Source organism: Cyprinus carpio, chromosome A15 (assembly GCF_018340385.1).
Source record: "Cyprinus carpio isolate SPL01 chromosome A15, ASM1834038v1, whole genome shotgun sequence".
Classification (NCBI taxonomy): domain Eukaryota; kingdom Metazoa; phylum Chordata; class Actinopteri; order Cypriniformes; family Cyprinidae; genus Cyprinus; species Cyprinus carpio.
This window is the reverse complement of record NC_056586.1, coordinates 26503364-26529780: the sequence shown is the minus strand read 5'-3', so window position 1 is coordinate 26529780 and position 26417 is coordinate 26503364. Positions and strand designations below refer to the sequence as shown.

Below are 26417 nucleotides of genomic sequence, written 5' to 3'. Positions count from 1 at the left end.
TTTGTCGCTTGCATCGTAATTAACGCATTAGCCATTTTTCAACATAGCATATGAAAGTACCATCAAATTATATATCTTAAAAAGCAACATTCGTACAGACACATATGATGCACACAAAACGTGCGCGCGCTTGCTCATTCTGGGTCGCGCGCATCATCCCCAGTGTCGCTGGCACTGTGACTTTAAGAGCGATTTTTATATACAAATATATAAATAAATAATAGATTCTTCCGGTCCATTATAACAAAGGTCAAATATTGTTTCAGAAAGCCAAGAGGGGTATAAAGGATCTGCGTCCACGCTTTAAAAAACAGCGATTTTTCGCTTCATCATGGTGAAGATCAGCTTTCAGCCCATCACGGGACAAAAAGCCGAGAAAGAGGAGAGTGATGGAGATAAAACTCAAATATTCATATCGCATCCACACGTAAGTTTCGCTTTTTGTGTGCCTCTGCTGAAATGTCACGGAAAACAGCGGTTGAAACGAACCAAAAGCCGGAAAGGAAAGAACATGCATGGTAAACCATTAATCACGTCATTTGGTGGGGTGATATTATCTATTGATAATGCTCCATCAACGCGTGTTTATGTATTTGTAGCTGTTTTGTACAGAAATATTGTTGCCCTTTGGTTTCATAACAAGAGGACATGGATGCTGCACCACCTGCACCAATCACATCACATCATAAAACATGCATCATGATTATCTCAGCCATAAAATGTGCACTATATCTCCTTATGCACTCACACTTGATGTTTTAATAAAATTGCGCTTCTTTAATAATTTAGTAAAGTGAATAGTGTAAACATACTCGATTAAACTAATATAAAATAGCTTAAAACATCTATTTTAACATATATTGATTGATTGTAATGAAAACTTGGATTGTTATTGCCAGAGTGTAAGGCCTTTATTCTTAAGAGCTTATGACAGGATAAAATTTGGCATAGCACAGCACAGGTTTATGTGTCTAAGCAACACACACAGAGACACAAATCCAACAGAGACAAAATGGCAGATGGCTATGGTGAGGAGAAATGACTCCGGTGAGCTTTAGCTGTTTAATATCATTGTGTGTGTGTGTGTGTGTGTGTGTGTGTGTGTGTGTGGGTTTTGTTGTCTTTAGGGACCAAATGACTTCCTAACGATGAAAACAACAAGGTGAAGTGTGTGACTTCTGGGCCACTGTCATCTGTAATTATTACATTTGTCAGAATATGCATACTTCCCTGCTATAAAATATGCAAAAATCATGTCAAATGGGTATGAGTATGCAGTATTCATGAAACAGCAGGCGAACACCCAGCTAACAGGGAATATTCTAAGAACTTTGGCTCTAAGAACATTCTGGAAAGGTTCTCTCCAACGTTCTTCTATCGCTAGAAGATGGTTCACTCACAGTTATCTGGTCATTCTCAAAATGTTAGCACAAAAACATTATTTATACATCATTCATGGGATATTTTATCTTAAAAAAGACCCTAAAGGACATTTTATAGGACATTCAGAGAACATTCTGGTTTCATAACTTAATTAGAACATTATTCTTAGAACATATTTTTGTTAGCAGCCAGTGGACACTTTCCCATAAGGCCATGGGAGCTGTGGGAGCAATGAAAAATACAAAATGATGAGAAAAAAAACCTTCACTTTTAATAAATGATGTTTTTCTTTAATGTATGAATGCCTGTATGGGGTAGGTGTTGGATTAGCATATTTCAGATCTCTTAAATATTATTATCTTAATGTAAAACAATAAGCCGTCAAGTCAAAAGGAAGTTTCCATCATACTATCAAACCTAATGTGTGTGCGTGAGTTAAGAATGAGGCCAGATCAGGCCATGTGCGTGCAGTTGGCAGATGGGTTGCAAGACTGGGGGCGTTATTAGTCATTGCCTATCAGCATCTCACATCTATTAATTTCCTACTGTAGTACAAGAGCACTGAATAATCCATTCTTGGCTGCACGGGATACAAGTGAATGTAGTGCCGATTGTAGCACGTCTCCCAGTGTGTGGGTGATCACACTGAAAGTGGCACGGTATATTGAGGACATGACGGTTTCATTACTACCTTGTGTGTGTGTGTGTGTGTGCATCAGGTTTGCCATCTTGGTAAGGACCAAATGTCTCTGCAGAGAGAGTACAACCTGAAATGACCTACTTTGTAGAGGCCTGTGGGAGGAGCTCATGATGAAAACAACTTCATAAAAGGCCTAAATAATGTCTTCATTCAAAATTGGGTGTTGTAATAGTTATATTGTTCTTTATTTAAGGGAAATAAAAATAAAATCATCCACAATAAGTTATAAAAATGTGTGAGTGTGTGTGTGTGTGTGTGTGTGTGTGTGTGTGTGTGTGTGTGTGTGTGTGTGTATTTGTAGGTGGAAGAGGAGCTGGTGTTACCTGTCGGAAGGAAACGCTCCTCTCTGAGTGGACTTTGCTGTCTGACAACTGCACTGATTGTCTTCACCTGCAGTTTGATATATGCTTCGATTTATATCTACCGTTACTACATCATTCCTCAGGTACAGTTATACGAGTGGCATAAAACTCACAATAATGATGATATAATTAGCTAAGCTGAAGCTTCAGTTAGTTCTACTTTTCTATTTTTGACTCAGCCAGAGCTTAAATGTTTTGTTAATGGCCCACTGCTGTGATTTGTCTGCTGTGTGATTCGTTTGAGTGAATGATTCAGTGACTCACTAATAGAGACGTTTGTGATTCCTTGAATGAATCAGTGTTTTTGAACAAATCAGTTGAATAAATGGCTCAATAAATCACCTACTGGTGTTGCGGTATAACCTTTAGAAAGAGTCACTAAAAGATTTGTCAGATTTCCGGAAATGAGCAAACACAGGTACGTGGCTGAGTGAGTGAATGATGTGTCAGAATGATTCAAACAGCAACTGAGTTCACAAGTTCTTTTGGACGTTTCACGAGGATTGGCAATTTAAAAAATAGCGTAATTTGTTCACAAATCAGACTATAGTCATTTTGCTGTTTTTAATTCACACCAAAAGGTGTTTGACAATGTTTGGATTCACTAGATAGAACTGCAGTTGTGTAGCAGCCTGCGACAACTCAACAAAAATTATGCTTTTTCTAGCTTTTAGTCTTTATCTTATCACATTTCATTCAGACAGCAAATTTAAAATATCATGCTTTACTGCTAAGACTGTAGATTCCGTGTAAACGTGGACCTGCTAAAAGCAGTGTGTAGTAAAAGATTAAGTTTTAAATGCGATACTATGAAAATCAATGTTTGTTATCCCTGTTTTTAGTTCGGTTTGAAAGAAATATTGCTGTTATCTTATGTTCTTTTGTCAGGGTTTTTGGCTTAGGTTATGGTAATCATCAAAACAGTATTATCTTATCATTTAAAATCATGTATTTTATGTGATGGTGTTTCAGGTTCCGGATCAGAGTCGGTTCCACTGCCGTGTCGTGTACGAGGACTCGGTGGCTGCCCCGCTGCGGGGGTCTCACGAGCTGGAGGAGAGCGTTGGGATCTACCTGAAGGAAAACTACGAGCAAATCAGCATACCTGTGCCCGACTTCAGCAACACAGACCCTGCTGATATCATTCATGATTTCAACAGGGTAACACACTTAGCTCTCGTTATATGCACTAATACTAATACATCAACAGAATATGCTTTCAATGTTTTGTGTTTGGATTTTAGGGTCTGACGGCCTACCATGACATTGCTTTAGACAAGTGTTATGTCATCGAGCTCAACTCCACTGTGGTCATGCCACCACGTAACCTCTGGGAGCTGCTCATCAATGTCAAGGTACTTGTATTGTTTGTATATAAAGGCAGTTGAAATGTAAACTATATCTATTTGATGATGTTGCCTTTCTATCTTTTTGTAGAAAGGGACTTACCTCCCCCAGACGTACATTGTTCAGGAAGAGATGGTTGTGACTGGCCGTGTTAATAACATGCATCAGCTTGGCCGCTTTATTTATCGTCTGTGTAACGGTAAAGATACGTACAGGCTCCATCGCCGCAACTCACGTCGTCGTAAGTTCACGCATTTTTGCCTTTTTCTTTAGTGTGACTAGTAGTGGTCAACTAATATGGTTCAGTTAAAAGCTGTTTTCAGTAGAGAGCATCATATCACATGAATGAAATTAGATAAACATTACATCATATTCAATGGGATAGTTCACCCAAATATGGAAAATAAATAAAAATATCTATTTTTAAAAACATATAACGTATGACCTTTTCATCTCAGAAATAAGTTGCCCAGTACTGAGCTACAAGGCCAATTTGGCAATTCCATATTATGCCATAACTAATGCTGCATCTTCCTCTGTGGCTTCACAGCTGCCATACAAATCTGATTCATGTCCAGCTAAATAGCTCATTGCAGCTAATTAGCAGTACAATTAAGTAACACCCACGGTATGGTTTCCTGTATTACGCAATCTACTTCTCCCTGCTTACTGAAGATCTTTTTGTGAGAATATAATATGATAATATCCATGGCAACCACAAACTTTGGAGAAACAGTGACAGATTCATGGAGGCAGGCCATCAAATTATGATCTGTGGATATTCAGTTGTTAGTTCCTATTTTATATTGATTTATTAAATTCTATATCCCATATTTTGTAATTACATTATGTATTTTACGGTTCTTGTACTTGTACATTATGTAGTAATCCATGCGCTAAATTAATTCACTGAAAAATGATTTTTCAAAATTAAAAAAAAATTAGGGCTGTCAAATGATTAATCACGATTAATCACATCCAAAATAAAAGTTTTTGTTTACAATAATTATATGTGTGTATACGTCATATATTTATTATGTAAATACACACACATGCATGTATATATTTAAGAAGAATATGTTATGTTTATATATTAAATATATTTATATATAATATAAAATATAAGAATATAAATATATAAATGTATATACATGTAAATATTTCTAAATATATAATTTATGTGTGTGTATTTATATATACATAATAAATATACCCTGTACACATACATATATTATGTAAACAAAACTTTTATTTTGGATGTGATTAATCGTGATTAATCATTTGACAGCCCTAAAAAAAAAAAAAATTTCTTCAAAATTCAATCTGTTACTTAATGCTTAAAAATGTTACTTAAAAATAAAGTAAAATGTAAAGCAATTTCTTAGTGAAAGTATATATCTATATCTATATATAAATATATTTTAGTTTTAGTTGTTTTAGAACATCAAAGTAAGCTAAATTAAAATGAGAAATGCTGCTTTGGCAACTGGCTTAAATTCTTTGTATTTTATTTTATTTCATATAATATATTTTTTTAATGATTTTAATTTGAGTTTGAGTTTTAGTTTTAACTACAGTATAATAACCCTAGTAATTTATAACTATTTTTTTGTTCACATTACTTCTGTATTTTTCCTGTTAGGTATCACCAAGCGTGATGCGCAGAACTGTCACCGAATCCGTCACTTTGAGAACACTTTCGTGGTGGAGACAGTGATTTGTGAGACTCCGTAGGCTGTTTGTCTCTTTGCCCCGCCTATTTCTGATGAGATCACATCCTTTGGTCTCAGTAGCCACACCCCTTTGAAAATCACACTCTTTACCTCTAATTCTTCACGTCTTTACACCCCATTTCTCTCTTTTTGTACTTCTCTCTCTGTACCTAGTAATTCATTACAAATGTCCCCTTGAAGGTGTCTGAACAGTTTGTGTCTGCATATTTGCAATAATGAGCAGTTTCAAAATGATGCATTTAAAAATGTAACTGTAGCATCTGAAGTCTTAAAATGAGAAGATCACATGGGCATTAAGCTGCACAATGCCTGCATGCTCGTACCTGTGTGTAACTGGCTGTTTGTGCTCCATCAAACTGCTCTTTGCTCTCTTATGTATTTGTGTGTTTTTAGACCTATTCTTGGATAGAGATGCACCGACACTGGCCAAAAATACCATAAAATGGTGCAAAAACAGGCCAAAATGTTATCAGAGAGCATCACTCTTACATCCAATCTCTAGTCTCAGATTCAGTTAATGTACACTGCAAAAAACCCACTATTGGTTAAGCATATTATTATAAAGAAAGTTTGCTTGTGCAGAAGTCTTGAAGATATTTTGCTTGAGACATTTGGAGTGGTAAAGAGTCTTCTGTTGCAAAAAAAAAAAAAAACAGTTTTTTTGCCCTGATTTGTGTGATCTTGAGCACAATATTCACTTTTCTTTCGGTGCATCACTACTCATGGATATCCTAACTGATCCTAGTGCCAGTTAAACCGTCTGATGAAAAATTGCAGCCATCATCACATTTACCACATGTGTATGTTTACTACGTATATTGATATCCAGTTTCACTTCGGTGCTTCTACAACACCCTTCCTGTGCCACTTCACTTCCTCTTTTCTTCTTTCTTTCTCTGCATGCTTTTCAAGACAACACATGCATTGTTTGAGTATTTTCTTACCATATGAGTGAAGCCTTAGGCCAGATTCATGCTCTGGACTAATGTATACAATCTCAAAAGCTCTTCGTGTTTATGTGTGTGTTGAAGTTAAAAACCTTGTTTAGTTGGGTGAAGCAAACATGTAAATAAACCAATAAGACCTAGCTATGCCACATCTTCTTTAGTCATTTCTGTTATAAAACATTGACAGCATGGGCAAACCCTTTTTCTTTTTTTTTTTTTTTTGAAAGAAGTTGTTGAATAATAAAAATTTTGGTTTTTGTTTTTTTTGTGTTTTTTTTTCACACTCTGTGGGTTTTCTAGAAAAATATCCTGGTTGTAAACAGCAAACAGAACACACATCATAGCTCATTTTGATGTTAAATCAGCTAGTAAACGTCTGCAAAGCCCAGAGGAAATCTGCAGTATTCTTTCTGAAACTAAGAAATGAGAAATGAAATATGTGTGAGCTTTCTGTCACTATAAACTGTTATGCATGACTCTGAAATTATCTTGCACCATCTTGTGCCCTTGCATTAGCTATGCTCACCCTTCACCTCTCAGAGGTTTCAGGTTAAAATGTAAGCTCGTATACATAGATCTGAGTCATAGTAATTACATGGGTGCCTGACAGCAAATGGAATAAGAGCAGTTAAGTCAAATGGAGTAAGAACATTCTCAGCCATTCTCAGTTCCAGTTCTTCTGTGGAACAAGAATTTTCTTTCCCATGCAATGAATCAAAATGAGATTCAAATATGACAAAAAAAATATAAAATTAAAATAAAAAAATAGTTCTTAAGTCTTTTGAAGTGTTGTGATACTGTAGCAAACTGAAAAATTATTAATTGTTAACTTTCCCTCTGATAATCTGTTATACTGAGAAACACTGAGTGGAAAATGGCCGTTTTATGCATCAGCAGTGTTTACAAAATATAATCACAGTTTATAGAACAAATTCTTAACAGCTAATTTATGCTTGAGACTCTAAACATTTTTCATCAAACAGGTTTATTAGGATTAGATTAGGTTTGTGGCAGCTAGACAACAGAAACACTATTTTGCATTAGTTTATCTAAAAGATGTTTACAATCTTCACTGCTGCTCTTTATTTGACAGGCATATTGGAATCTATATTGTATTTAGTGTGTTTAGTTACAGTGTTTGTCACATAGTACTCAAGAAGTCGGGGGAGAAAAAGGAGGAGACATGACTCAACATGAAAATATGACACCTGCAAGGCAACCCATCAGATCTAATCTGTATTAACCGTAATTGTTGAAACATAAACCTAGGGTATTAATACAAACTCCTTTTTAGTATAATATTAAATAAAAGCTAATGCGGCAACAATTAGTACACATGATAAAAGACACCTTACTTGAGAAATCACTGAAACCACAGATTCATGATTTTATGTTATATATATATATATACATGATTTTATGTTTTTTTTATATATATATATAAACTCTATTACATTTATTAATGTGGTAAAGAAGTCAATTTATGACACAACAAAAAAGTGCTTTGAAATCATCTATATCAACTAAACAAAATAAGCAGATTTCTGTCATCTGACACTCATTTATTAAAATTGATCACAACACTGCATAAACCACTGCAACGATATAACTGTAATAGTTTTATACAAAGAAACCACCTCAACTGTAAACAATGATGATGACAAAAAAGGGACATGCTAGTTTTTTATTCAAAATACCTTCATGTTGTACGAAGCCAACATTCCTTATATTTAATGCACAGTGTGATCATCAAAGATGACCTCGGAGACATACATGTTTACTTATTTAGACAGAATCCGACTCTTTGTAAATTTCTGTGGCTGTGACTGACATGCTTTAACGACAGATGCACATAAAAGTTCCTCTGAAGTGCTTTAAGGGCAAAATGTTTTGAACGCATTGAACGAGAGTTGTTTTTGCACCTTGGTAACACAGGAAGTGGAAAAAGCATAGCTTCAATGTGGTTTACTACCCATCATCATAAATATAATTAAGCAAATTTAACTAAAACATGTTTTATACATTATCAGCAAAAATATAACTTTTTTTTTTTTTGGAGATATTCTGAAATTCTTTACACGAGGCTCCACCACAGATAAGACTAAAATTACATTTCAAGTACCTACACTGTAAAAAAAAAAAATCTGTAGTTTTTACAAAATAATTTTGGCAGCTGTGGTTGCAAGAATAATTTTGTACAAAATAAAGAAAAACGACTTTTACAGTATAAAACTGTAATTTACAAACAAGAAACTTTGAGTGTAAACAAATAAATTCAACAATGCATACTGCTACTAAAATCTGTTTTGTACCATTAACATAAATTGCCAACCACCATAATAATGCAGGTGGTAAATGAGACAGCAATATGAAGAATCCGTTCATCACGAGTAGCTTTTCCACTAGCTGAAGTATTACTAATATATAGAAGGCACACAGGGTCATTCACACAAACACTAAACACCATCATGGTAACACACACACACACGACACTTAAATAATACAACAGACATTCATTAAACAACAGAAGATGTAACATAAACCCACATGTACACAACAAACATGACAAAACTATTAAGAAACATGATTATTTAAACAAATGTGGAGTGTCACACGGGGAATTCTGGGAATATCAGTTTACTATTATTATTATTATAAATTTTTTAACTGTACATTATATTTGATTTGTTCTATTCTTACTTCTAAAATTATACAATTAACAGCATTTTACTGTAAAATTACATTAAATGTCTGGTTAGATCTTTTACAGTTTTTCCCTGCATATAGTATGGGAACTTACTGTTAACAGCATTTTTACAATATTTTACAGTTAAAATAACACTCACATTTTACAGTGTAAGGCAGTTAAAAAAAATTATGGAATTACGGATTAATAAATTTAATCACAATATGTGACTCTTACCAAACAGATCAAAAACCCACAGTGCAAATTTTGAGATTTAAATGGGATATTTAAATAAAATACCCAACCAACTTTGCCGTTTCACCTGCTCAGGATCATTTTTAGTGGATGAATGGAATAAGTTTTCAAGTTTACGCAGGTGTTCTGGAAGATTAACTACAGTTTATCACAATAACATGTTCCACTAACATCTGATATTCATTAAGTGTTCAGATGCGTTTCGAACACTAACTTTATTGTGTTCAAAGTGTCTAGATACATTGTATAGCATATTACCCAATTTCCTTCTATCTTGGCCAGTATATCAAGGGACATATTGATGGTGCAAAAAAATAAAAATAAATAAATAAAATTATTGCCTCCACCCGAGAAACTCTTGCGATGGAAATAATATAACGTCAGAGGAATAACTATAGTGGTGAATACAGTATAATTGGAAATTTTTTCCAATCATAAAATGGTAAAAAGTGCCAAAAATACCTGAATTCACTTTAATTGAATAATTTTCTCAAGCGAACGAAAAACACTACAATAATTTTGTATCCATCGCCATGTCCCACTGGGCGCGCCTTAGTATTGTTTATCCTAGCTGTTCTCAGCTTGTCAAAACCTTTCCAAAGACCTGCTGAGGGAATGAGTGCCTACATCCGTTTGTCTTTTACCCTTGTCCTGCCAAAACGAGTCCAGAGAGAAGTAGTAGATGAGCGGATCCAGACAGCAGTTGACACTCGCCAGGCAGACGAGCGCTCGTATTTTTTTGTCGTTATTGTACCGCAAGAGTTGTAAAGTAAATGGCAGGAAAAATATTATAAACACCAACATGTTGACTACAAAAATCAGTATCACGTTCATTTTGTTGTTCACCTTGGCCGCGCCAGTGCTGGGACGCTTCTTCAGTACGATTATGACCACGACCGTGGAGACGATATTGACCAGCAGGAGTATTAAAAAAAATATCGCCTGTAAGATCGAGATGACTGAGCCTTCGGGCTGCGTTTGATTCTCAAAGCACAGTGTGCTATGTTTCACGAAGCTGTAGAGTCTGTTAATCTCTGGGATGCAAAGGATGGAGATGAGGATCCACACGACCGAACAGCACTTAAAGGCGCACGCGGAGGTTCTCAGGTAGCGGGAGCGCAGAGGGAAGACCAGGGCGATCATACGGTCCACACTGATTAAAGTGATGAAGATACTGCTCGTCCTGATGTTGACGCGAAACATAACGATGGCAGCGGTGCATGTGGCCGCTCCAAACGGCCATCGGAACGTTGCGTAAAAGTAGACGCGCAACGGCAGGGAGAGCGCGAGGAGCAGGTCGGACACGGCGAGGTTCACCATGAGCACGGCGCACGATGACCGAAACCCGTGATTGCGCAGCAGGATCCACAGGGACAACGTGTTGAGCGGGAGACCCACGGCAAGAACCAGTCCATACACCACGGCCGACGCCACGTGCCGGCCCAAAGGTCCGGGATTATCATGGGACATGGAAGAGTTAGTCAAGTTCACAGACATGTTCATGTTTCAGAGGAGAACGGCTTACGAGTTCTGAAAGCTTGGGCAGAAGTTAGTCGATTGACCTCTGGGCAGATTTTAAAGTGGTTTTGAGGGAACCCGGCGAGCAATGATGCGCCTAAAGGGGAAGGATGTAGATTTAGGTGAGGGTGTTTCTCCGCCTCTTCAGCGGAGCTTGTCCTATTTCTCACGGTAGGTTGATTTTTAATGTAAAATTTTATTGAGTACAAAAACATCCACTTTCAGTGTCCAGGAAAATTGCACGGTTCTTTGCCCTCATTTTGACCTTTTGGCACATGTTGTCACACTGTGGCGTAAGATGGGAACCTGCCATTAAACAGGTATATGCTTCAAGAAAAATTTAACAGTAACATAAATAATGCACGAGCGATATAATGTGACAAATATTTAAAACAAAACTACAAATATAGTGGTTAATAAAATGTAGATTTATATCAACTCTAAAAATGCATCTATAGTATTTGTTGTATATTATTTTTAAATAATGATTCTCATAACTGTAGTGCATGTAGTTTTTAATTTTTATAGTTTTTAATAATTTGAATTGCTGTAAAAATTGTTTTCTTTACGGCAGTACAGGAAATGCCTTTTGATGTGCTTAAATGTTTTATTTATTTTTTATTAATGTTACAGTATTTTGCATTGCAGCAAAGAGACTTGGGGTAAAAGTAAATTATATTCCATATTTTATAATTCATTCTTACTAAACAGTTTGTGGCTTACCCCCATGTCGTTTCAAACCCGTAAAAGCTTCGTTCATCTTCGGAACACAGTTTAAGATATTTTGGATGAAAACCGGGAGGCTTGTGACTGTGGACTATTCTGACAATGCTTTTCATACTTTTCTGGACCTTGACAGTGTAATATTGGGGTTAAAATACTATAGATTAATACATAAAATTCTAACAGATGTGACAATGTGCCCCCAACTTGATATTTAAGTAGAACAAATTTTCAGCCTTTAAGAGAATGCATGGCAGTGTGGTTAGATTGGGCTGAGAGTGTTACTGAGAGTGCTTGTGACGTTTATGTGCTTGAACGCGTTACCACAACTAAAAATCTGTATTCTCGTGTTTTATATTTTATAGGTTGACTTCATGTAGCAGCACTGGCAATCATCTTGAGAAAGCTGAAATGGATATGCCTCAAATGGTGCACACATATTTTAATACAGTCTTATTTATTGCAATAAATAACATGAATATCATAAAGACAAAGGGAGATGGAGACAACAGTACATCAGAAGTACCTGTGAGTGCTTTGTGAGGAACCCCAAAACTGTACCTGAAGATAAAATACTCTTGATTTATAATAATTAGTCAAGTTAAACTTTTATAAAATTACATAGCTACATTAATGCAGCATTCTCTTTGTAATTCTAAAACACATGGATATATATCTATAAGCAGAGCAACAATTATCTGTTGCAAAAACGAAATACTTTCAGTCAGGCTTATGACGTTTAACTTGATTTGACTTTAAAAAGTTGAAATAGAGCATTTTGTCACACTTCCCTGCTATTGTCCCCTGTCAACTGCATTTAACCTTTACTCTCTCATATAACATTTCACACAGATGCATCTGCTTCAGAACAACAACCTTTGACATCAACTTAAACTTTATGCTATGGTTAAAGTTAAACATGAACACTTTCACTGATCTCACTTAATGTGACCTATTAACCCCCTGTTGACTGACAGGCTTTACCACAATAAAATGTGAAATTGGAAGTGCGTCCTCTGCTGGTGAAGAGAGGAACACGGGCGTCGGAACCAAACAAATCATGAAAATATTGTCATTCCAATTGTCATCACCAAAAATGGGCTACAATATATTGTATTTGATTAAATCAGGTAAAAAATATATATATTATTATTATTTTGCACAAATAAAATGTAATCTACAATTATCACACTTTTATTGTTTTATTATTTATTTTTTTATAATTAAGCTAATTTTACCACTCAATTACCACTACTGTAATGCATCTGTCTCTTCTTAATTATTCTTAAATGATGATTCTCTTCTGTATTAGAAATTAAATTAAATAAATTTGTAATAAATTAAAGGCAGTAAAACATCAATATAAATAACTTGATTATTTTTCTCTTCTTTTATTTTGTTCTAGAATAATTATTTATTATTCTATTCTACTATTTATAGTAATTTTAATGTTACATTAATGAGAATTAGGCTTTGTTTTGCATTACAGTAATGAGGACATTTGTATATATTTTTATTTGTTTTACTGGCTTTATTACAGTATTTACAAAGTCAGGATAATTGTTAATGACTTGTCTTTTATTTTATTTTTTGTTCCTATGTTTTAATGTTTTTTATCTTTATTACATACTGCTTGTGTACAGCACTTTGGTCCATTTTTATGGTTTTGAAAGTGCTTTATAAATAAAGGTTGAGTTGAGTATTTTTACAGTAATACTGGTGAATAAAAATGATATGTATTACAGTGATGAAAATCATAATTCAAGAACAATTAAGATGGTAAAAAAATAAAGTGGTAAAATTGAATTAAATGTCTTTAAATAATGTCACAATGCAAAAAAGTAAGGATTCCAATAAAGTACAATTAAATATAAAAATATACTCTTATTCTTTCTTTCTTTTTTATCTTTTTTTTGGGGGGAGGGGATCTGACCCACATAAACATTTGCTCCAAAATAACAAAATATTCATATCATGGTTCATATAAACTGTAAACCATTAACTTTCTGTTACATGATTTAAAAAAATCTATAATAATAAAAATACCACTATATTTTGTTACAAAAATTTTCCAGCAAATTTAAAATTGTCGTGGTTTCACATTTATAACAAGTTCCAGTGTATAAGAGTTACTGTGATTTTGTTTGGGACCCGAAAATTCTCATATGTCACATCATGTAAACACACATCCCGTGTGGATATACTTCTTATCCACCTGCATACTCATCTACTTGAGCATGTCTCACTGTCTTCTGTCTTCCTTTGCTGTGTCCTGTAGGATTAATCATCCTAGCATTCGGTCTCCATGAGTTTTGGTGTAGATCTTTATGTAAAACCAGTATTCACACATATTTCCATAGTTTTACTGGCTTTGGACGTACCATTATGCATTTCTCCAAACGTTTGACTCTTTGATCTTCGAAATCGTGTCTCTCTGATGCGTATAGCCATTCTCCTCTCTCGCTTTGCGGATTCCAGGTTCTCCTTAAGGATGAAGTAGTAACATGCGCCATCTGCCAAGATGTTCACGTTGCTAATACATATGCTTATGTGAACAAAGTAGCGTAGATGATTGATGGTGTTTTGGTTCCACCTGCCTGTCTTGGCATGGAAGTATATGGGCGCCGCTATGTGGTAAGGAATGAAGCATGTGAGGAAGACCACCAGGTTGCTGACAACGATCTTCATGCTCTTGTTGTTGCGCAGTTTGGAATCTCCAGGGTTGCGCTTCCTCAGATTGTGCAGGATTTGCACCACACGCACGGAACAGAACACCATCACCACGGCGCTGCTGCAAAACACCGTCTCCATAGACGCCAGAATCCAACTTTTCGTCCAAGTTGTGTTGGAGAAGTCCTCGAAGCAGTAAAATGTTTTGTTATATTGTTCAACATCGTGAAGTCTGTAGATGGGAAAGCTGCATCCAAAGACCAGCATCCACAAGACTAGGCACACAATCACTGCCTTGCGCGGAGATCGCAGACGGCGTGCAGCGAATGGAAACTGTAGAGCGATGTATCGGTCGACCGCGATACACATGCTCAGCATGATGCTGCCGTAGATGTTGACATAAAGCAGGCTCTCCAGCAGGGAGCAGAAAGTCTGGCCTATGGTCCAGGGCTTCTTGTAGGCATGTATTTTAAAGGGCAGGGACAGCATCAGCAGGCTGTCGTTGATGATCAGGTTGCTGAGGTAAACCGTGGATTCGCTCCAGCGTCGAATGCGGAAGAGCAGCTGCCACAGAGCGGCCAGGATCAGAGGGAAACCGAAAACCAGAATGGGTACATATACACAGCTCTGGACCCAACACACCCAATCACATTGGTCTGTCCGGGAAAGAGAAAGAAAGAGGTGACTTTGAAGAAATAGTCGATAAAAGTGCTGTATGTCATTTTTAAAGCATAAAAATACCATAATATGTTTGCTGATATTTAGGAAACATGGTTTCACATGGGTGTTTTTCCAAAAAACAATGTTACAGCCAGTTATTCTACATTGAAATGTTTGTTCCGTGTTGGAACGTCTGTAATTGTTTTGTTTTGTTTTTTTTTTTGTTTTGGTATGTGTGTTTCAGCACACTGGTTGTAATTTTTTAAGGGCCGTGTTTCTAGAGCATTTTAAATGTGGGGGGAGGGGGGCAGGCTGGGGCACTGTCTCAAAAGAGGGTGGCCGCAAAATAAACATGATGAGAAACTTTGGTACATTATTAAAGAGAAGGTCATATGATATTGTAAAGTGTCCTAATATTGTGTTGGAGTCCCCTACAACAGGTTTAAATGCATCTAAGGTCAGAAAACATTGTAATTTTCTTAGAATAAACAATTTATATTAGAATCATTTTTCCATGATTTTGAAACGATTCGTTCGAAGCAGTTCTGAGCTTAAAGTCTGTGGAACTTTATGTGATGTGACAGCAGTTTTATTGCATTCATTGTCTTCTCGACGCACTAACTAGCTGAAGTGTTTGTGGGCAAGTCAGAGTGTTCGTGTTTTGCGGGCAGGCGGGGATTTTAAAAATGTTACCTTGTGACGTATATAGGTAACAGGCAGAAGATTCGAAAATATGACGACTTGTTAAGGCGGTTCAGAGTTGACTCTTTCTTTTGAGACACAATATCTTTATTTATCATGCACTTTTTTGATTAACAACTTTGCAGACTGTTTACACTGAAGGATAGCTACGTTACAAACTGCAAAAATATATATATTTTTGAAAACCCATATGACCCGCTCTTTTAAGGAGTGCAAACCTTCAAATATTAAAAGCTATTTCAGCTTTTATTTGAGCTTTTGATATACAAGTCATCATCATAGGCCTACTAAAAGAATATCCTGAAAGTTTCAGAACTGAAAACATCCTTGTAACAGAAATAAAAGCTTTTATTGACACCAGACCCAGTGAATGTCTACCTATGATGTAATAGATCGGTTAAACACTGCCTCCACAGAAGAATATCAGCGCCTAACACTGCCGCTCTCAATTTATAAATGGGAGAATGTACAAAGGTTTTGTAACTATAATATAAGTTTTGCTGTTCACTTTAATAATCTTGTGGTGTGACATGGTTTTCTTAAACTACAATATTCAGTGTAGTCTCTCAGAGACCTACATATCATATTTACATTAATACAAATGCACATATGCACTAAAAATGAATCCAAAATCAACACCTCCTGTCCAAATATGTGCAGGAACTGTATATTACATAATATCTATGACTGTATAGCAGAAAAGCAGACTTTATGAATTAATTATAGACCCACCTTGTACTCATTATAAGCCCACATTATACAGTTAGCATTATAATGGCTTATTAATGAACAAAGGTGACTGTGGGATGATCTTTTATATTTCACAATATGGAAACATCTTTGGGTTTGACTTCATTAAATGGTGAAACACTGAAACACAAGTGCCTGTCTTAAATATTTAGATACGTTAAAGAAATCAAGACAGAAACCAGTTTTTTGTTTGACATAAAGAACAAAGTATACACTATGTACACTAGTGACATCATGGTTCTAGTTTACTCGGGTTTTCCGGAACTGTTGCCGTGTCCTGACCAACTTCTTGGGATGGTATACCCACACTACTCTGCCAAAACAGGATAAAGGTTTGAGGTTTGTCAAGCTTCATGTTGAAAGCACATCCTGCCTGATGAAATGTGCTGCCACAATTTTAGCACATTTATCAAGTTGATATTACTTTTAACAGTTTTTTTGTGACTTAGACTATGTGTCAAAATGGTTTTAAATATGTTTCATTTTGCAGAACTCTGAGACTAAGTCCGTTGTTTCCATCTTCCCTGAATAACCATTCTTGAATATTTTGTGATTACCTGTGTAATATAGGCCTATTTGAACACACAGATAACGATAACAGACAACCTTAACTGCACAGAGGAACAATATCATTGGAATCACTTCAAGACTAATAAAAACACTGAAAGCCAATCAGAACCCACCCAACTTAAAAAGCTTGAGTATTTAAAGTGGCAGATGACACAGGCTAAGCAGCACGTGCTTATAATAAAAATCACTTTTTCTTGGTGTAGAAGCTAGTTATCGTAAGTTATCTTTATAGTTATTCTTATTGTGAAAAGGTCTTTATGTTCTGATGAGACTTTTATCCTATATGTGTCATCTAAAACAAACAATATATGAAAATACATGCAAATAACAGATGACTGGAAGTGACCACTATTCACTATTCAGTATTATTTAAATTACTTTAGTACTGAGAAACATGGTCAGGTTGTATGTTAGCTAAAATTCTCATTATAAATGAGTCCAACTGATAAGATATTTTAGGTAAGTATCAAGAGGGATGCTTTTGCTTCCGAACATGAGGTCAAATGTACCCCTAGATTAAATCTATGGTCAGACCTGAGCTCAAATGCCAGTTACTGGAAATTCTCTGATGATATCATGGTGCAAGGCGGCAAATGGAAATGTGGTCTCCCAGGGGCTTTTCTTTCTGTTTTTGTCTTCTTCATTTTATGTTAACCACAATAAAATGTTAACATTTTATAAGTTTACCACATTGAATGCGTGTAGTTATAAAAAAAAAAAATCAACTTGAAAATCAAGAATTAAGTAGAAATCTCCTGAAAACTCGTGGTATTGATACGCTAAAATGGACTTTGGCGTCTATATGCTACGCGATGGGTACGTTAGGTTTAGGGTTGTGGGGCAGATGCGTATCATATGTACGCGAAACCTGCGCATATGCATGCCAACAAATTTTGTATCATATGCACGCGAAAACTGCATATTACATCCACGCCAAAGTCCATTTTTGCGTATCAATACCACGACTTTGCGCACTATTTATACGCTTTTTTAATGAACGATGCATCTAGATATTAACTTTAATAAATAAAACAAAAGCCCTATGTCCGAAAGTCTAGGGTTTTGAATTTATCACGATCTTAGCTGTAGATATCGCTGCATTTTGGCGGAAACTGTGGTTAAACTTTTTAAGCAGACACGCGGATTACTCACATGGTGTGCTGGAGTTCATTCCCACGGCCGGTGAATGATTATTCTCCGCTGTCGTTATCCACACTTTAAGGCAAGTTGTAGGTCCTTACAGGAGATGAGTAGTGAAAACTGCCGCTTAAGCATCGCGTGCTGCGTCTGTTGACCGAGTGGGTTCTGTTTCTTCTGTTTCCGCTGCAGACAAGCTGAACTCTGCAATCAGACAGAAACTGGTGAGGGTTTTCTGAAAAAAGAGAAACTATCACGCGCTCACGAGTCCGCCTCTGCAGCGCGAGCGGTGCGCTTAATCAGACGAGAAGCCAAATAATTACACTTGACACATACAAACTGCAGACGCATTTTGAGACTGATTATGAGGCATCTTCTCACACTATATGGGTTAGGAGCCTTCTTAATAGACATGCTTTTTTAGCAAACAATGACAAATAGCCGATACAACAATCGCTATCAGTGTAAAATTTTTATATGGGTGTTTTTTGTTTTTGTTTTTTGGTTGTAAACCATGGTAGTAAAACTGTGGTTATACAAATGGCAATCAATACGCCAAAAAAAAATAAAAAATAAATCACTTTTACTAGGCCTACAATAAAACCATGGTTAATTTTCATAAGGTTTAGAACGATCATTCTCCCAGTAATGTTAATGGAGCGTTTGTTCAGAGTTATCTGGTCATTACTGACGTTCTCAAATGGAACCGTTTAGTTGGACGTTCATCTAACATTTTTTGAAATGTTACTACTTAATTCAAAACGTCCAGAGAACATAAGTGAACATAACGTATGACATATTAGAACATATGCACATAACGTTTGTATAATCAAGAAAAAAAAAAAAAAAAACGTTTTTAAAACATTTAAAAAAAACGACGTTTTAAATATTCAGAAATAACGTTTTATAGCATTAGCACAACTTTCTGAGAACATATTTTTTGTTAGATTGGTTAAAGACAAAGAGTGTATAAAATGGCATTGGCTTTAAAAGCCGAATAACCATTTTGACTTCCTTTTCATCAGAGATTCATCTTTTTCTCACGGTAGGAACACAACATGTACGGTAGTGGCCTATGGTATGGCCCTCCTGCAAAAGAAAGAACCAACCCTCACCACTAGATGACGACAGACCTCAAGTTCCTCTGTAAATGACTCATAAAAACACCAAAATGCTAAAGAAAGCAGCTAAGCTGCTCTTTATCTGGTTTTTCCACGAATACTTAAATTGAAATGTCATTGTTCCATCTGATGTCATCTTCTTACCAAAATAATTATTTTTATGTTTAAAAAAATATCAGCAACTTTTTTTTTAAGCTAGACATGAGCAACAGCACATACAATATATGTTAACACATAGTTAAAGAATAAATATTATAGAGGTAAAACAGTTATCACACGGACCTTGATCGCACTGCTGACAATCATTTAGACAAGGCTGGGCACTTGTTCGTGTAGCCTATGGAATTGCGGCACACCTGTTCTTCACAGGTGAAGTTATAAGAGCGAGGTGTGCCCATCACATTGACGCAGCGCTCTTTCCACTGGCATTACATAACATCAGGAATCCAAGGATTCAATGAATCAACATTCCATCCCAAAACTCAATACAGACAGCAGGGTTTGTTTATACACCCCCTACCTCTGAATACTCCGACACACACATTCACCTAGCTGTATACATGGGGATACACCAGATTTAAAATATAAGGCAAAATGCAAACACAAACCCAAATCTTATTGCTTAAAGAAAACTTCAAAAGTTGGTTTTGTCAGATTTACTTAACTTACAATTCTTGCCCCAAAGAATGGTTAGATTAGACGCACACACAGAGACATCCCATAATCCTTATTTCTCTTTCAGGTATGCATGCTCTTTCTCCTTGTAATGTAATACTGATCCTTGGCTTGACTAATGGTAAGAGGCATTTCTCTCTTTTTTTGTGTGTGGTAGAGATTGCCGGTTTGCCTCATTTACGTCTGTTCTTGATGCATGTTGTTCCATGTGCATATGCCTGAAGTTTGTGCTTCAATGGAAATTTTCGGATTACATTTCTGTAAATGTTTGTGGTTACATGCACATTCTGATCTGTGTGTGTGTTCATGCTTTTGTGTGCTTGTCAGTGTGTGTTAATCAGCAGGAGCACAATGGGATTAGACAGAGAGCTTTTGGCCAAGCAGGAGAGAGAGAACTTTTTAACCCTGAGTAGTCAGCTGACTGTAGAGAACAGGGTGTTACAAAGAATGTCTTGTTATTTTTGACTGAAAGTAAAACTATTAAAAATGAATTTAATGAACTGAAATAAAGCTGAAATAAAATCAAATATAAATATTGGATGAAAAAAATAAATGCTGAAATTTTGCCTTTAACTGCATTTTTAACTAATAATAATATTTTAAAAAATATTTAAAAATTGAATATTAAAAAAATACGTTAAATATGAATAATATTAAACAATGACTGACTTAAACTGAAATAATAAAAACTTGGGGACGAAAACTGAAAATATTAATAATAAAATAGCATATAAATAATACTAAAAAAAACCCAGGTTAATTTAAGCTAAAATATTTTGGGGTTCACAAAATATAGTTTTTTTATTAAGTATTTTTGTTTTTCCTGTGAAATCACGTCAGTGTTCTTAAAGATGAATTTAGTTGTTAATACTTTGTAAAATTATTTTTCTTACCCTTTCCTTTCTCTTTCTGACAAATTGTTTTTATTCTTGTTTTAAGCATGATTGGTTAGATTTATGCATAATAATGAAAGCCAAAATATATTAAATTAAATTAAATATTCTTTAAAAAAGTCTAAACCTACAAAATTGTGCTTATATTGTTTTAAGAATTTTTAACTGTAAATGAAGACAATAAGGTTTGATATAGTACATAAAAAACATGAAACAAGACTGATGCACACACAATGAAAAGAAATGGTGTAGAAACAGTTTTCACCAAATTTCACACAAAAAAAAGAATCAGCAAGTAACACATTGAACATGAATTTAGAAAATACTGAGAAAGCATTTTCTTGTAAAACATATAGACATAGTAATTTCATGTAATACATACTCCAGTAATCTTTGTTTTACAGCTCAGAATCTCAGGAAGCTTTTTTGACAGTTCAGCCTTTGTACAGACCTGCTTTCAAAGTGTGGGAGAAGTCACATTAAAGTTGATGAGACATCATGGGTGAGGTGTGAACGTCATATTAACAAAGTGACAACTAAAAATACAAGATCTGCTGTTTTAGATGACTGACTCTACCTGTTTGATACACACGTGGGGCTAGAAGTTATGCGCTCGGGGAGAACAGGGTAAGGCAAGCGAAACAGAGAAGGAAAAGAGGGAGGGAGAAACGGGGAGGCTGGGTTGGCGAGAATGAATGAGGGAGGGGGGAGAACTTTGACACTAAGGGCCAGAGGACAGGTTTGCTAGACAGGAGAGGATTCAGAGAGAGAAAGACAGACTTTAGACTTCTGAACTAGTCGCTAACAACACGCCTGCCCCTCAGACAGAGGAAAAAGAAAGAGGCGAGAGAAGAATGAGAGAGTTGATTATCTAGAAAGGGTGCATAACTTCTCTGTGACTGTGGTGGGATTGTGTGTTTGGGAGCCCGAACTTTTGGTTTCAGTCTGGATGGGAATTCCTGCTTGTCAGATGGGGATTATTCCATGAACGACTGGATCTTGTTACTGATAGCTGATGGCGATGACAGCCATGTTCCGAATGAAGTGGGGACATAAACCTCAAGTGGTCCAGGCCAAACCTCAGGCGCCAGTGCCCCATCTGCCCAGCGAGGATGACGATGATGACGATGAGACGTTGCCCAGCAGAGCTCCTATACGCAGGAATTCACGGTTTTACCGTTCAATGAGAAAGAAAAAGTTGTCGTCATCTTCAGAACAACAAGAAAGTGAGAATTCTATTATATATAACAGAATAGAATAGAATTATATATATAATTTGAAATCTAGAAAACCTCACATATACTGTAAAAAAATCTATAAAAATGAAAAAAAAATTTTTTTTAACTAAAATTAAATTGAAAACTAAAATATAAAATGAAAGCAAATTTAAAATAATAATAAATACTAAAGTAGTATATATATATATATATATACATATATATATATATATATATTATATATATATATATATATATATATATATATATGTATATATATTAAAGGGGTAACATCTGTCATTTTAAAATCAGTGAAGCTTTTCCCATTGTTTGACTAATAACTCTTGAACACAAAGTATGATACTGACACTGATATGCTTGGTGTATTGGCATTACCTAACAAACGTAGTGGGTCTAAATGAGTGAACTATTGTTTCCTGTATGCTGTAAAAAAGTTTACTATGGTTTGTATAGAGTAGCCTCACTAAATTAACCCTCTTCATTTTACTTGTGTGACCTGTACTGTGCAACACTCTTTACTGGCATCTATAAAGTTTGCATGAAGAACCTTTAACATCCACTGACCTTTCAATTCCACAAAAGGTGGAGTGGAAAAAGGTTCTTTCGATTATTAAAATGTTATTCACAGTAGAGTTCTTTTAAATGGAAAGTTCATCTTCAGTTGCTGGTCCCCATTGACTTGCAGTGTGTGTGTGTGTTTTTTTTTTCCTTTATACTATGGAAGTCAATTGGGACCAGCAACTGAAGGTGATCTATCCCTTTAAGAACCATTCACAGACAGAAAGGTTCTTTTGGGAACCAAAGATGGTTCTTTTAATCTATGGCACTTTATTTTTAAGAGTGAAGATGAAATCAACATCAAACATCAAAGCAGTTTCATACAAGCATCAAAACTTAAGTACTGCTTCTTTAAGAAGTTGATGCATACTTTGACATTTGTCAAAGGGATTCTTTTGATTTTGATGCCTTTGATGAGTGACAGCAGTGATAGATCTGCCTGTCAAACAAGTCCTGGTCCTAGTCATAGCAAAAAAAAAAACTTGATGCCTTTGATGAGTGGTCCTGGTCCTAGTCATAGCAAAAAAAAAAACATTTAGTGTATTTAAATGGCTTGTACACAATTATGCCTTGGCAAACCTGTACTAGTCTTAGAAATTTTCTGAGAGAAAGAATGAAAGCGCATGATTTTGCCCTACGGTAAATTGCAAAGCATTCGAAACTTGGGAAACTGGTTTAATAGTTCACTGTTTGTTTTTAATTGTTCTGAGAATTACATGTGTGCGTTTTTTTATAAGCACATGAGCATCTTTATAGATGAAATCTGAGAGCTTTCTGACCCTGCGTTGACAGCAATGGAATTACCACATTCACAGCCCAGAAAAGTAGTAAGTACATCATTAAAATAGTCCATGTGACATCAGTGGTTCAACTGCAATTTTTGAACGTGGCAGTTTCCTTGCTGTCTATGCAGGTTCAGAAAGCTCTCTGATTTCATCAAAAATATCTTAATTTGTGTTCTGAAGATAAATGAAGGTCTTACGGGTTTGGAACAACATGAGGTTGAGTAATTAATGACAGTATTTTCATTTTTGGGTGAACTATCCCTTTAAGGATTTATTAAACCGGCAAGTCTTGAGTAATCGATTCATTAAAAGATCCGGTTCATAGGAGTCACTCGAGATTGTGCCATATACTAAGTTAGGGTGTCTGATTCACAAACAAATGATCAAAAAAAACAAAAAACAAACAAAAAACAACAACAAAGTTCATACTTATGAATCTGACTACATTAGCTGCATGGTATTTCTTTTTCTGATTCACAGTTTGTTTGTTGCAATGTTTTTGATGAACCAAAAAATCTGGCTCATAAGAGTCACTCGTGGTTGTGCAATGTGTTTTAGATGCACTAAAATAACCAGTTCATACGAGTTCATACTCATAAATCTGACTACATTAGCTGTGTTTTTTTTTTTCACGATTCGGACCCTGATTGTTTCTGAGGATCCAAAAAGAACCGACTTGTGTGATTTTCTTTATGAAATGGACTACAGTTGTGCTAAATGTTTTCTTATCTCGGATACTATTTAGGGAAGATAGTATGCAAAATGTTATGTGGTGTTGCGTGCAGCCTGTGAATATAATACGCTATACACAGACGATTTACCCCAACACATTCAATTAAGCCTTTAAAACTGGTTAATCATTGCACATTTTTACATGATGCTGTAGATTCAGCATTGCACTGATTATTTCATGTGTTCATCATTGCAAAACTGCAAAATTCTTGTGCTCTCTGCTCTGGTGGTGTTTGATTTTTGCAGTTTTCTGTGACTGTTGCGTGTGTGTGTTTGTGGGTGAATAAGACTGTGTGAATATGTGCTGTTCTGGAATTTGTCACTTTTTTATTCACTGACTGTTTGGTGTGAATATGAAGAGTGAGAGTCAGAGGGTGTGTGTGAGAATGTGTCTTTTGTTGTCAAAGGATTTACTCCACTGCTAATATTAAAAGTAAATGTGTTTGTTTTGTAATGCCTCATAAGTTAGTGTAAGTGCAGTGTACATAGTCTGTACGGTAATCCCCTAATCTTACCGTACAAAGTCTATGCAGTGTTGTTACCCTTACATACATGAACCAGGAAACTAGTTTCTCTGAAAAAAGTAAATATATTATATATATATATATATTATATATATATTATATATATATATATATATATATATATATATATATATATATTATATATATATATATATATATATATATATATATATCTTATTTTTATCTTACTATACAAAAATATAAAATATCATTTTTCGTGATATATATATCTTATTTTTATCTTACTATACAAAAATATAAAATATCATTTTTCGTGATATTGAAACATTTGACCTTTATGTTTCAAGGTTTGTAAACAAATATAATTTTTGTCTGTGTGTGTGTGTGTGTGTGTGTGTGAGAGACCCCGAGTGTCCAGTAAATGTTTAATGAATGTCCAGAATGTAAGGTAAAATAAAAGCTAGTTTTGAATTTTTGGACAAAACATTATTCCATCTATATAATTTCATAGTTTTGAATATTATTCTGATATGTGGAAAATAGTCATAATAATGACTAAGTAAGTCTTTTTAACTTTTGACTGGTAGTGTATATTATATAAAATATGACTATGTATTATATAAAAGGGCAGTAATGCATCACATCTGAAGTATTGAATGTTACATAACATGACATATTTATTCAAAAAAGTCTAGACTTCTTGGTCTAGCAATAGTGTGTACTTTAGTCATTGTACCATATGTTTTGCTGATTTGATTAAACAATGCAAAACACACAAACTTTTTGAACTCGCTATGCATCATCACAGGTTTCTCTCAAATTGCAGTGATTGCTGGGAAAATAGCCCCATTCACTGTTGATTGTTACTCCAGATCTGGTGACAATGTTGGAAACTGGGTTTAATGCTAATTATTAACCAATGTACATTATGACCGTAAAATAACTCTAGTGTCACATTGTGGTATGACAAATTGACCCCGATCAAGTCTGTCCTTGTTTTTTAATCTGTATTTTAGGAGTTCTTCGAGCTGACTTGGGTTTGAACTCTCAGCCGTGAGGTTGGTTAGTCAGTCAGGTGTGGTTTGAGCTTCAGATCAAGTGCACATTCTCTCATAGACTAGGATCTGCTGGATGAAGAAGTAGATTCCCATGACACAAGACAGCCTGTTGCATATTAATGCAATATGCTGCTCTGGTTTCATTTGGAAAAAGCTAGTTAGACTTTATGGCAAATTTAAATAATATTTTTTAATACATTAGTAAATATTTATATACTTTTTAATTATATTCAAAATTATATATTTTAATATGATGAAATTAGCAATGAATGTACATTATATATATATATGCATATATTAATGAAATGAATGCTAGACTGCTAGACTTTAACTTATTATATAACTTATTATATATATATATATATATAATGCAAAAAAATACAAATAAAAAGTAATAATAAAAAAAAAAATCAATATATTTTTTCAAGTTTAATACTTAGTGTGAGAGATTTGTTCAAGTCCCTAACCCTATGCAATCCTGAACAATATAATAATGCTGTTGCATATTATGTTCACAACTAATATAAGAGGCCAGAATATTATAAAGCAGCAGTGGAATTCATAGCAGTTAAAGAGCCTGTCAAGTGCTCAACAGAGTTTTATTAACTCATGGACCAATATTTATCTAAGAAGTCTGACAAACATGCTGTGCGATCTTCCTGATTAACTCATGATGCAGGCACACGAATAGCACACTACACGCATATGACCGTCTGCCATTCGTGTAGA

At 35.1% G+C, this 26417-nt stretch overlaps 4 protein-coding genes across 5 annotated transcripts in view; 2 read left to right on the top strand and 2 right to left on the bottom strand.

The window, feature by feature from the left end:
• Window positions 1-128: 128 nt before the first annotated feature.
• On the top strand, window positions 129-6612 carry LOC109104141 (integral membrane protein 2C-like). Its single transcript, XM_019117504.2, has 6 exons — window positions 129-427; window positions 2385-2528; window positions 3418-3606; window positions 3690-3800; window positions 3883-4033; window positions 5435-6612. Exons 1-6 carry the CDS (start codon window positions 332-334, stop codon window positions 5524-5526), a joined length of 783 nt encoding a protein of 260 aa, XP_018973049.1. The 5' UTR covers window positions 129-331; the 3' UTR covers window positions 5527-6612.
• A 2089-nt stretch (window positions 6613-8701) lies between these two features.
• LOC109104143 (lysophosphatidic acid receptor 5-like) lies at window positions 8702-11559 on the bottom strand. Its single transcript, XM_019117506.2, has one exon. The coding sequence runs from the start codon at window positions 10914-10916 to the stop codon at window positions 9999-10001; it is 918 nt and encodes a 305-aa protein (XP_018973051.2). The 5' UTR covers window positions 10917-11559; the 3' UTR covers window positions 8702-9998.
• A 1523-nt stretch (window positions 11560-13082) lies between these two features.
• LOC109104142 (lysophosphatidic acid receptor 6-like) lies at window positions 13083-18459 on the bottom strand. Its single transcript, XM_019117505.2, has 2 exons — window positions 18159-18459; window positions 13083-14980 (listed from the first exon to the last, which is right to left on the bottom strand). The coding sequence occupies exons 1-2, from the start codon at window positions 18175-18177 to the stop codon at window positions 13980-13982; spliced, it is 1020 nt and encodes a 339-aa protein (XP_018973050.1). The 5' UTR covers window positions 18178-18459; the 3' UTR covers window positions 13083-13979.
• Window positions 18460-20006: 1547 nt separating this feature from the next.
• LOC109104144 (ephexin-1-like) overlaps window positions 20007-26417 on the top strand; it is a 26146-nt gene continuing 19735 nt past the window's right edge. Inside the window, exon 1 of one of the 2 annotated variants that reach the window (XM_042771617.1) lies at window positions 20007-20060. In XM_042771617.1, coding sequence (XP_042627551.1) covers window positions 20009-20060 — 52 coding nt within the window. In that variant the 5' untranslated portion in view covers window positions 20007-20008. Of the gene's footprint in view, window positions 20061-21561; window positions 22059-26417 lie in introns of those variants that run through there. The other variant, XM_042771616.1, reaches the window with a different exon arrangement.

What these genes read in the sequence shown, in the direction of transcription:
- LOC109104141 (XM_019117504.2), top strand. Translation starts at nt 332, where the DNA reads ATGGTGAAGATCAGCTTTCAGCCCATCACGGGACAAAAAGCCGAGAAA. An exon ending in TCATTCATGATTTCAACAGG is followed by an intron (nt 3,607 to 3,689) that starts GTAACACACTTA and finishes TTTGGATTTTAG; the next exon opens with GGTCTGACGGCCTACCATGA. An exon ending in AGCTGCTCATCAATGTCAAG is followed by an intron (nt 3,801 to 3,882) that starts GTACTTGTATTG and finishes ATCTTTTTGTAG; the next exon opens with AAAGGGACTTACCTCCCCCA.
- LOC109104143 (XM_019117506.2), bottom strand. Translation starts at nt 10,916, where the DNA reads ATGAACATGTCTGTGAACTTGACTAACTCTTCCATGTCCCATGATAAT.